The sequence below is a fragment of the Kogia breviceps genome, chromosome 16 (assembly GCF_026419965.1).
Source record: "Kogia breviceps isolate mKogBre1 chromosome 16, mKogBre1 haplotype 1, whole genome shotgun sequence".
Taxonomy (NCBI): Eukaryota; Metazoa; Chordata; class Mammalia; order Artiodactyla; family Physeteridae; genus Kogia; species Kogia breviceps.
Genome location: NC_081325.1, coordinates 32,858,078 through 32,870,965, shown reverse-complemented (window position 1 = coordinate 32,870,965; position 12,888 = coordinate 32,858,078). Strand labels below are relative to the sequence as shown.

The 12,888-nt window shown below is 38.0% G+C and overlaps 1 protein-coding gene across 2 annotated transcripts in view; it reads left to right on the top strand.

Moving 5' to 3' along the window:
- DIAPH3 (diaphanous related formin 3) overlaps positions 1 to 12,888 on the top strand; it is a 565,809-nt gene that overhangs the window by 225,714 nt on the left and 327,207 nt on the right. For both annotated transcript variants that reach the window (XM_067016329.1, XM_059042398.2), the window contains one exon: positions 100 to 214. In XM_067016329.1, the coding sequence (XP_066872430.1) occupies positions 100 to 214 (115 nt within the window). The remainder of the gene's footprint in view (positions 1 to 99; positions 215 to 12,888) is intronic.

The window sequence follows — 12,888 nt, the reverse complement described above, 5'->3', positions numbered from 1 at the left end:
GCTGGCAGCTCTGGGGCACTGGGTGTATACATGGTGATTGGGTGTGGGGGACAGATGAAACACTCACTGTTTGTGAATCTGTCTTCTCTCTGGCTGCAGATCAGACCTCAGGAAATGACTGAAGACTGTTTCTGGGTAAAAGCAAACGAAAATAAGTATGAAAATGTGGATTTGCTTTGTAAACTTGAGAATACGTTTTGTTGCCAACCAAAAGGTAAGTTTAATATCTTGGTTATTTGTTACTCTTAGTATTTTAATATTGTAACTTTTTATATGCTTACCTTTAGAAAGTATTATTTGTGTCATATAAATGATATTTTTATGTTACTAATGGATAAAGGAATAATCCAATGAATAATCTGAAGTTAATTTTTTATATAGAGTATCAATTGAACAACTTTTAAAATACAAATGATTTAATACAAAACTTAAAAAACTTTCTTTATAATACCTTCTTTGAAGATATTCTAATTAGACTTTAGTAAAAGAGGGTATTTTCAGAGAAAATTTTGGTGTGAAAATTCCCTGTAGTCAATGAGAAATAGAAAAATGAAAACAAAATGTAAGTCTTCCTCTAGTCAGAATTTTCCCACACTTTAATGTTACAGTGACTATCACATAATTAATTAGTATGACTCACATGGCTTAGAAATATCAAATTTATAGAGCATCTTGAAAATTAGTTGGAAATAGAGTCTATGAGTAGATTATAACATCTTTTCATTAAATGCAATGGAATTCATTTTCAAAAGCCATCACAGGGGCTTCCCTGCTGGCGCAGTGGTTGAGAGTCCGCCTGCCCATGCAGGGGACACGAATTCATGCCCCAGTCCAGGAAGATCCCACATGCAGCGGAGCGGCTAGGCCCGTGAGCCATGGCCGCTGAGCCTGCGCGTCCGGAGCCTGTGCTCCGTAACGGGAGACGCCACAACAGCGAGAGGCCCGCGTACCGCAAAAAAATAAACAAAATAAAAATAAAAAAAATCCATCACAGATACCTTTTACCTGTGCAGTGTGATTTTTCTCTTTTTAACAATTATATTTAGGAATTACTCTTGTCTGAAATTTGATTTTGTCTCATCCAGTGTCATGGGCCTACCACTTATGTTTCAGGGCTGATATGCACATATACTGTTCAGTTCTTTTTTTTTTTTTTTTTTTTGGCGATACGCGGGCCTCTCACTGTTGTGGCCTCTCCCATTGCGGAGCACAGGCTCCGGACGCGCAGGCTCAGCAGCCATGGCTCACGGGCCCAGCCGCTCCGCGGCACGTGGGATCCTCCCGGACCGGGGCACGAACCCGTGTCCCCTGCATCGGCAGGCGGATTCTCAACCACTGCGCCACCAGGGAAGCCCTAAGTTCATTTTTAAGTAACACATTTTAGGTTTGTAGTACAAGGCACTTAGGTCAGTCATTATCTTTTTTTGTTTGTTTTAATTATTTTTAAAAATTTTTACTATTTAAAAAAAAAAAATTTGGGCTGTGTTGGGTCTTTGTTGCTGTGTGCAGGCTTTTCTCCATCTGGATGGAGATGGGAAGGCTTGGTGTAGACAGAAGAATTGACTTCTTAAAGTGCCCACTGTGTACTAGGCACCATGCTAGATGCTTCATATACGTGATTTAACTTGATCATCATAGCAACCAAGGGATGTTGGCAGATAGCAAAAAAATCGTTTGCTTTCCTTTGAAATGCTTTCTAAAATATAAATTAAAAACTCTTTTAAAAAAATAATTGTAAGTTAGAAACTCTAAAAGGTAATTGTAAATTAGATTTCTAGAATTTGTGTTAAATCCAAAGCCTTTATCAGATATTTTGGAACACCATTGGTCTTGATCAAAATAGTAAAAATGATATATTTTGACCTTTGAAAACCAGGGGCATTTTCTTAGCAAGCTTACCATAGGAAAACTTGTGAAGTAAGCAGATCTTAATTTTATCTTTTGATTATGGAGAATCAAAATTTTCTTTGAATAAGATTAGTGCACTCTTCAGGCAATCAGGGAAAATATATGAAAGTTAAAATGTGTATTTACATGTAAAACACTTCAGAATTTCAGATTTCATAATCTGGAATTGATTAGTTTTCCCTCTGCTTTTCTAGTAGGTAGAAAGGGTGGTACCTAAAAGCTATTTAAGTAATTCTGCGATCCAGCTTCTCTATTTTTTTCCCCTCTTTACTCTGATTACTTTCTTAATTAATGAGACTCAAAAGGGAAACTTGTTAGCATGTCTTTAATTTAGCTGTAGTGTTAGCCCTAAATGAAATAATTGGACCTTTAAAAAATTCTTGTCATCTAACTTTAGTCTTACGATTTAAGGTTGAAAAAAATCAACATATTTGCTCAATCTAATACTAGTTGTAAAGGTTAAGGTGAGGAAATAATGATCCTTTTCTGAATATTCCATATATCAGTGCCTCTCTGGCTTGGTGCATGCATCTACACTGCCCTGAATCTCTGTTTGGTTTGACTTAGAGGCTGGCAGAGGCTATGACTTCTCTTCTCTCAGCTCAAATGCTGCTTCCTCTTTTCTGGGACAGTAGATGATATTTCCATGATCAACAGAAAGATGGGGAAGCCCAGGGTTGTAATGTGGGTTAGTGCCAACATTTCACAATGCCAACAGGTGGCGAGCTGAGAAAGTGACTTTTTTTTGGTTTGGATTTTAAAGAATAATTCCTAGAAAGCATTTGCGGAGCCAAAGTGTTCTTTTTGGCATTATTAGTATTTCATTAGAAAAGGCTATTCATTGCTGCTTTCAGAAAGACAGGACTTCAGTAGATATTTTATAGGAAAGGTCAGAAAGGAAGGCAAGAGAAAGGTGCCTAGAAAACGTGGACAAGACAGAGGGCTGGTGGATAGGTTGCTCCTTGTCTCTTTGTTCGTGGCCTGGCTGCTAATATTTGCCTGTTTCACGTGACACCAAAGGTTACTTTGAATCAATTTTGTCATTTCTGCAGAATTCAAAATTAAACCTATTCATTGTTGAGTTCCCGGTAGAAATATAGTTGCTCTCCACTCTCTAGCAGGCAGGGGGAGATAAAGGCACGGGCTGCTAGTTGATTGTCATCATTGGCTTGTATCACAACTTGGCAGGGAAGGACAAAGAATTCAGATTACTGAAGAATTGTGGATTTTTAGAGAAAATATTATTTATTTATTTATTTATTGAAGTACCTGTTTGGACTAAGAACCAGGGCTCTTTCTCTGACATAGTTGAATGTTCCATCCCAGGCATTTTAAATGGTAGATGCCAATCTTTGTGCTGCCTAAGCATTTGAAATTGGCAGAAAGGATAAAGAAAGAAAGGAACTGAATCCAGTAATCTAAAAAGAACCTTGGGATTTTTCTCTCATGTTCTTTATTTTTTGTCACTAAGTATGGCTATTTATTTTACACTGCTTTAGGTTTATGAGACATTTAGGTTAAGACTGTTGGGTTTCAGAGGTCTCATACCCTGGGAGTTGGAAAAGGAAGAGGAACTAATAATCCCTTTTGAGTACCTGTGGTATACCAGCCCTGAGCTGGATCTTCTTCCTGTGACCATGTTTAATCTTTACCACGTCTCTGCTGAGGTTTTTCTCTTGGTCTACGATTGCAAAACAGTTCTAACTACCCACAATAGCACCCTGCCCCACTGACTCATAGATGGAGCAAGATGTTCTTGGTAAGCGGGTTGGACATTTCCTCTTAACTCATGTTGCCCTTTATTATATTTCTTCTTTTTTCTCCAGTTAGATTTTACTTACTTTGCTTTCTAAACTAATCCCCTCCCTGTGACTTTTATAGCCTTGCTTCAATGGAGTGTGCCTTGTGTCATATCTTAAGGAGTACGGAAGCCCCCCTCTAAGCCATTTCCTATGAAATCAACATTTTTTTCCTGATTCAGTAATATCATTTTCTTTTTTATACTTTATTTCCCTATTAAGTATCTCACTTTGTTTTCCTTGTTTCTCTCCATCCTAAATTTTTGAGATACATCTTAGCTTTCCATAGTTTAGATCCTTTTGAAAATAACATGTAGGCATTTTTCCTGATCATCTTTTTCTTTTATTTTTCTCATCTGCCTCTTTAATTTCTTCTGCTTTTTCTCTTTATCCTATTTGGCTACCGTTGTTCAAGTCGACAGGTATTTATAGGGGAAACGTTGTATGTGAGGCCTTGTGTTTAGCACTGGGGATGCTGTGGTGAGGGGCTCTGTACTCATGTTACTCTGTGGCCTTGGTGAAGCGCAGTCAAGTTCGCAGGTGAAGTCTAAGAACAAGGAGTGGGACAACCAGTACTGATCTTGATTGTAGAAAAAACTGCCATGTTTTACTGTCTCTGGCTTATGTTAAGACTTAACAAGGTTATAAAAGAACATTGTTTGTATATCTCTCAGAAATTTAATCACAATGTTCATATACTATATTGAACATTTGGTATCATCATAATAATGCTAATGACCTGCATATTTTTTATCAGAGTGGAAGCATCTGTTGGTTAATTTTTACAGGCTGTTGGAAAATGGGTTAACGTATACTAACAGGTTATTGGTGTTGGATTTAACGACTAAAATCACAAACTGTTAACTTAATAGGGATTAAAGGGTTTTCTGAAGGTATATGAATAGTCTAATTCTCGTAGCCTGATTTATTATGAAAATGTGATGCCACAATTGTTAGCTTTCTGAAGTAATCAAATTCTATAACAGGTGCATCATATTTGCCAGATAGGGCCAATAAACTGGTTTATAAATAATTTCTCAACTGAACAGTTATGGCATATGGAAACAGTTAATGGATTATGTACTTAAAAACAAATCAAGCTTAGATTTCTGACATCATAGTTCAGTGGACAAAGTATTGGGGTAGGCAGTGATAAACCATGTAGTATCCCAGTGACTTGGCTGTGTTCAGTTTGTTGCTTTGTATCTGAAACACAATTTATTCCTCTGTATGAACCAAAGTGTATAAAAAATCCTGAACTACCTCAGAAGCCTACATTAAGGTGAACAATATAATTTATAACAGAAATATGGTTCTTGGGAGCATATTAATATAGAGATGATGCCAAAATGAATGTAACATATCTTCAACATCTTAAAGGTTTCTGAAAAGATATTTGACAAACACTAGTTTGGGAAGATTGGGGAGGAAGTCAGTGGCGAATTAAATATTTCTCTAGGGATTTATTTTGGTTCTTGTCTGTGGCTGAATCTGGAAAGAACTTAAGGAAATTATGAGATAGGTCAGGAATGTCTTGCTTGTTTCACCATTAGAGAGTATCTCATTGTTACCAATTATATTCTCTGTTGGGTTGCAAAAGAGACAGAAATTTATTCTGAAAGCTTTAGAGAAATAAAACCTAAAGAGAGAGCCTAAAGAAAGGTGTTATTTAGGTTGGAGCCACAGGCAACTTTCAAGTCCACAAAATGCTTCAGTTACACACTTAGTTACCCAGCATATCTTTGGCATGGTGTGATAGAAGGTTTAAAGGTCCCTGTAAATAGGCATGTTTCTTATATATTGTACTGATGCTATAAACAGAAAAGGAGGAGGCTTGGACTTGTGTGTATTGTATTGGGGGGAGTATGCCCATAAACATGGCTTATTTTCTTTCCTTTTTTCTATTCTCTTTTTTTCTTCTTCCGCTGGAGAAAAGAATGGTATTAGGGCCCTGGATTCAACTAGTGTCACTTGACTAGTGGTAGATTGGGGGATGCTGTCTCCCTTCCATATTACAAGTAGCTCATCATGGTATTTTAATTCTGGTAGCAGTTTTCAGTGGTGCGCCTGTAGCTGTCAAACCTTAACAAAACTGTAAAGTCATTACATTCCATTGTCATCGCTTAGGATTTCGTCTCTTAGGATTTCTCTTCCATTTCCTGAATTTCCTTCTTCTGTCTTCTTGCCCATTTACCCTGGCATCTCTTGTTGCCCTCTGATTGCTCAAAGTGCATTTTTCGATTGCCTTGTCTGCGGTATGCTCTGTCACTCAGGACTCCCACTCATAGTTAGAGCACACCATTATTCTCCTGAAAATATAAATGAGGCTCCTCCTCCTGAATGTGCTATTTTAATCTTAAAATAATATTTTGTAAATCTGGCCATTCACTTCTTCTCTTCTCTACTCTCTCTGACCCCCATGCCCTCCTCCACACACACCACTTGCCAGGCTTGGAAGAGAGAGAATCACATGGAGTTAGCATTGTACCTGGATCCATCCCTGGAGCACAAGGAGGGAGTGGGATCATGGTAGGAGAGTCATAAGGAGATTAGCGCTTCTTGCTGGATTCCATGCTATAGGAATTCGATATTAAATAAACAGTGTAGTAAAGTCTTTTCTAACAGAAAAAAAAATTCTGTGGAAATAACTTTATTGTAATTTTATAACTTTGAATTTCCTAAGTTAGGTTTGGAGGTGATTATATATTCATGTGTTTAGGTAAGCTGGGTGTTGTTGTTGTTTTGGTCCCTCAAGGTTAGGTCATTTGGGCATATGCTCTGATACCTTGAACATGTTCTGTGTTTACCACAAGCTTTCATGGCTGTCATGGCATCTGAGGAGAATGCCAGTTTAGAGACCTTTGCTTATCACAGCTCTGACTTGTCTAAATAGGTGTCTGTGCCTTAAAGTAATGGATATTTCAAAGTCAGACACACACTATGCCAGGGGTTCTTAACTTGAGGCCTATGAACTTGGATAAGAAAAAAAAATTTAGCATCATCACTTTCAATAACCTCTAACTGAAATTTAGCTTTTCCTTCAATGATAAATATAGGCAAACAAACACAGCAGTACCTATGTCATTTTCTACCTGTAAGGTTCATACGTACTTTCATATCACATGGGAATTGCTTCAGGTACATTGAAATATCATTGAAACTCATCACTACTTCAAAATTCGAGTAGTTATTAGACCTGCAGCTAGACCTTGTTACTTAAGACATTAATAAAGAAGCATATTTTGTCTGTTGGGTCCTCCAGGAAGCAGATGCTGAGATGTTGAAGTGCAGGAGGGTTTTTTTTTAGGGGCAAGGGATGGGTAAATGCATGTGAAAGGTAAAAGGCGGTTGAGAGCAGGACTAGGCAGGAAGAACCTGGGACTATGAGGCAAATCTGGGAAATTCTCAGCCAGTGCAGCTGGGAGGGAGTGCTGGAGCCCAGAATGCCTGTCAGAGGAGTCCCAGGTTGGGCCGTGATGGCCAGGCCTGGTTACTTCTGCCATGCTGAGTCCTTGGCTGGGGCTCCAAAACTGAGGAGGGTCCTGAGGGTGCTCATGGCTTGGAGCCTGTCAGCTAAGTGTGCTCCTTTGTAACCGAGTGGAAAGTTCTTTCCTAAAGGGAGATCTGAGCAGTCCATCTCCATGGTTGCCAGACATGTTTGTTACCAGTCCATAAACAGTGCATTTTAATAACTGTGTTCGAGAACAATTTGCTTCCTTTGAAATCTTATGTATTTAAATTATGCATTTAAAAATTATTCTGAGAAGGGGTCCACTTCTCTGATTACCGATGGGGCTCCGTGGCAAAAAAGGTTATGGACCCTGCTGCAACATGTAGAGGTGGGGGTGAGGTGGAGGTCAGGGGCCTCGCCTCAACTGCTGCCTATTCACAGGTAATGTGGTTTTGGGGTTTGTTTGTTTTGTAATTGAAAGGGCTAGTGTGTTATTTGTAATGAGATATTTTATCCAACTTAGAATAATTTTTTATGGTGGTTCCAACATCCTGCCATCCATTTTTAAAATCCATGTTAACAGACCATAATGCATTTGTTAATAAAAGCATATATCAAAAATGGAAAAAAAAATAGAAAACTTATTCCCTAATTAGACAATAATAAAACAACAGTATTAATAATGTGTCTTTCTTTTTAGCAGTTATGTTTACTTCATTTATATCATTTTATTTGCTCCCCAAAACAATTCTGCAAAGGGCCCCAGGCAAATGTTGTATACATTTTATTGGTAAGAAAAAGTTGTGCTCTTCAAGTGAAGTTCAGCTAAAAGGAGCCGCCACTGTGAATGGAATACAGATCTGACTGTAAAGCCATCGCTCCTTCTGCTATGCCATGCTGCTTCTCTGATTAAAAGAAATCCTATTATGTTTTATTTAAAGTGCTCTTCTTTGATTTAGAATAATTTTCCTCATCTCCTGCCACCTTACCACTGCCCCACAGCAGTTCATCCTCATCCCACAATTTATATTAAAGGCTTTAAAAACCTGCCGATTTTTATTAAGACCATCTTTCATCATTTGGTACCTCTCTTCACTTCTGTAAGTATTTGAACTGTAAGTACTAACATCACGCTGTGGAGTCTGCAGGAGAAGTGAGGCACTATGGAGTCCACCTACAAGTGTGCGACCCCAGCCCTTACAGCTGTAGGTCTTTCCTCTCTAAAATGGGGGAGATAAGATCCAGCTCATAAGTTTATTGTGAGGATTATATGATGAATATTTTAAAACATATTTTGCAATGCCCAGTTCATTATAGTTGCTCAGGAAATTTTAGCTGAACTTAAATTCTGAGAATGCAGGCTCATTTTTACTTGTAATGTTTTGTGTATCATCTCTGAATCTTCCATAATGGTAACAAGTTAAATGACCTCCCTCCATCTTGGCCTCACTTCCTTTTTATTTTTTTTAAAAAAATAAATTTATTTATTTATTTTTGGCTGCATTGGGTCTTTGTTGCTATGCGCAGGCTTTCTCCAGTTGCGGAGAGCTGGGGCTTCTCATTGCGGTGGCTTCTCTTGTTGTGGAGCATGGGCTCTAGGCGCGTGGGTTTCAGTAGTTGCAGCATGCAGGATCAGTAGTTGTAGCTCGCGGGCTCTAGAGTGCAGGCTCAGTAGTTGTGGCGCACGGGCTTAGTTGCTCCGTGGCATGTGGGATCTTCCCGGACCAGGGCTCAAACCCTTGTCCCCTTCATTGGCAGGCGGATTCTTAACCACTGTGCCACCAGGGAAGTCCCTGGCCTTATTTCCAAATGAAGCTTTCTAAATCATGAAACTGCTCTGTTAACGGACCTATGTTAATAGCCACTTAGGAAGACTTATAGAATACTGGTCTGTACCTCTTGTTTCTTTCATTTTTGTGTACATCTTAACTGTCAAATGCTTTATTAAGTTTCTGTAGAAAAGGATCTGTTGAATCAGGTATAAATGTAAAGACCTGTTTGGGATTTTATTTCCCTCTTTTTTAAAAAGTTTTTCTGTGATTTTTTTTTCTTTCAGTTTATGTCATTAACGGAACTGGTGCCCATTTATGGAGCTGGTGTGTAATTTCATGAACTTTAAAAATTGAAAAATTTAACTTTGTTTTTCTTGGTGTGATTCTGTTTTAGAGCATTGAGCTGATGATTTGAGAGTGATCTTGGAAAGCTCATTCAGTTCTTTATAAAACTTTACTGGATAGTGTTAATAATTCATTATTTTTGACACTTATTTACAGTTTCAACCTAACGAGGATGGTACGGACGGCTTAATGTCATTGTGGAACTGGGGCGCATTAAGGCGTAGGGAACCTTTAGTTGATAGGCAAATAAGAGTACCAAGTAGAGCTGATGGCCTAAATTCTCCCCAGGGTTTGCAGGAAGGATGATAACTGTTCATTTTCTTCGTTTCATAGAGTGCTAGCATGATATTCACAGGAGTGATAATTTCTCAAGAATAGGTTACTCCTCCAGCTCTGTGATGTAAGCTAAAGAAATTATTTAGGTCAACTGTATACAATTGTATTTTATACGTATGGTTTAGCCTAACTCTTGTTTCCTGAGGAAACAAGAAGGAAATACATGAACAGATGTCTGGAACTTAATTGAAAATGGGTGTTGGTATTTCTTCTTCTCTGACAGCCTGTCTAGTAATAGATAGGGGAGGCAAAACTATTGAAGTGAAAAGTGTTTATCTCAGAATGACTCACAGCCCCCAAATCTAAGATTGGATGATGAACTTAGAAACTTACATGCTGCATTAGTGTATGTAAATCGATCTTTTCTGGTGACTCTGTGAGAAAGTTTGCCTGCGGAAGACAGTACCCAGTTAAAAGTGATTTAAAAGGGAAGTCTGGTGGTTGGTAGTCCCAGAGTTAGTAAATTCAATATCCCAGTGATGTCAGGACTCTGACATCCATTTTCTTCTCATCCATTTTCCTCTCTTTCCCTCCTGTTTCAGCATAGTTTAGCTGGCAAAGGTGGGAGGAATTATTATGCTCACAGGTGGGGCTTTGTCTTAGTTTTTTATTGCTGCTCTAACAAATTACTCCAAATTTAGCAGCTTAAATAATGCAAATTTACCATCTTACAGTTCTGTAGGTAGTCTCACTGGGCTAAAATCAAGGACTATGTTCTGGAGGCTCTCAGGGAGAATCTGTCCCTTGCCTTTTCCAGCTTCCAGAGGCTGCCCACATTCCTCAGTTTGTGGCCTCCTTCTAGATTCTTCAAAACCAGCAGCAGTGAGCTGAGTCTTCCTCACCTGATTTCCTTGAGTACATGTTTCTCAGACTCTGACCTGCGTCAGGAGAGGTTCTTTAAAGACTCATGTGATTAAATTGGGCCCATCTGGATCGTCCAGGAGACTCTTCTAATCTTAGGGTCTTTAACCTTAACCACACTGGCAAAGTTTCCTTTTTCATGTAAGGTAAGATATTCACAGACTCCAAGGATTAGGACGTGGACACCTCTGACAGAGGAGGATGGGGGTTGGGATAACTGGATGCCATAAAATTGCAGCATTTCACAAGGTACTTGGACCTGTTGATTCTGCTCATTAAAATTATGTCAGTCTCCTTTAGCCCTGCATTCCCTTTATAGGAATGTCATTTTGGGGTCCTGGGGCATTTTGGCTTAACTGTTTAAATCATTTGCTCTGTTCACTAAATGTTTATTGAGCTTTGGATCTTTACTAATCATACCAACATATGTTTTTGTTACCACAGCCAAGTGCCTTTCTGGAGTTTTAGGAAAAATCCTCATATCATGTCTAAGTGCCAGGAATGATATTTCCTCTTCTTTATTTAAATATGCTATATTTAATGAATGTGAACAGGTATCACAGCCTACTGTATATTTTCCAGTTTGTAATGTATACTATTAATTTCATTTTTTCTAAGATGTTAGTAAATTCTGTATATATGTTTTTACTTATTATTTTTTTTTCCAAGCCAGAAATACCCTTCAAAAAGCTAGGGTAAAGAACCACTGGTATTTAAAAACAAATTGGTTCTCGACTTTCACTTGTTACTATGTAAGGAAGAAAGAAAGACTGGTTCTAATTTAGAAAAAGAAATGTGTTATATTTTATACATTATAAACTTTTGGGAGATGATTGTTTCTATATTGCCTTGTTGAAAAACTTAATTCCCTCACTGTAAAGTTTAATTATATTTTAAAGTACAGACTGTTACTCTTGTTTTACGATGTTTCACAACATATTTTTATCTGAATCATATTTATTATATTTATGTAATACTTATATATTTATATAATAGGGACTTCTGGAAGGAGGGACCTTTTCCTAGTCCAAATATTACTCAGACCTAATATGAATATACAGTTTCATTACAGGCTGGGAAATATGTTATTATAATTGCATATTTCACTGGATAATTTAAATACAATATATAAAAAGTTTATTTTAATTGGAAAAATTTCACCACTGAGGGATATCACATTTATCAAAAGATCTAATACAACCACATTTCACACAAAGTAAGCAATTTATTTTAATTTAATTGTTGGCTCAGTTACTTGCCAGTCTACTCTTCTGTCATCATATTGCCTGAGACTTGTTCCTCCTGAAGCAGGGCTCTTCTCCCTTCTTTAATCTTCTTTTCTTTTTCAATTAGAGAACCAATTATTTTTCAGGGTTTCATAGGTCACAGTGGGATAGTTTGGCGTTCTTGGTCCCGTTAGCGTAAGATTCAACCCAGAAGCGTTGAAATAGCCAGTGGTATAATTGTGTTTGGTTTTAAATGACGGACGTTAGTTTTTAGAGCTTTTAAGTTTTTGTTTAAAAATTATCCTTTTTCTGAATAATATTTTTTAATTTTCCCAGGTTGTGTTTAACTTCATTTAAAATCTTATCTATCTGTAAAAGTGAACATGAGTTTAAAAATTGACCAGTCATTTGTATTTCCATTAAACTTAAGCAGATTTATCTGCTTTCAATACAATTAGCAAGGAAAACAGCAGTTTGTGTCAACTTCAGTGTGGTAGCAGTACTTTTGTAATAGAATTTACTCTATATGTGTGTATATGTACATATATGTATATATACACATATATGTATATATCTGAAAGAATACTGTTCCGTAGACTAGGCAATCCAAAAGTGACTAATCAGTGGATTACTGGTTTTTGTTTTTTTTTTAGCTATCATTTTTCCTCAGCAGGATTGTTGAGTGCAGAGAATGAAACTGACATGATGGTCCCATGCCCACTTTTGTATCTCTGAGGTGTGCTTTGTCAAAAGAGCCATTTTCGGGCTTCCCTGGTGGCGCAGTGGTTGAGAATCCGCCTGCCGATGCAGGAGACACGGGTTCGTGCCCTGGTCCGGGAGGATCCCACATGCCGCGGAGCAACTAAGCCCGTGAGCCATGGCCGCTAGGCCTGCGCGTCCGGAGCCTGTGCTCCGCAACGGGAGAGGCCACAACAGTGAGAGGCCCACATACCGCAAAAAAAAAAAAAAAAAAAAAAAAAAAAAAAAAAAAGAGCCATTTTCGTCAGTGTGTTCTTGATGAATAAGCATCACCTACAATCTCAGTAAATCAAAATTTCTCATTATTCTTGATTATTCTAGAGTTATAAGAAGGCCAGAACAGCTGGTGGAAGCAAAAAAGAATGAGAGAAAGGAACTGACTTACAAAGTAAAGGGGAAGTGGGTGCTTGCTCAGCTCCTAACTGGGCCTG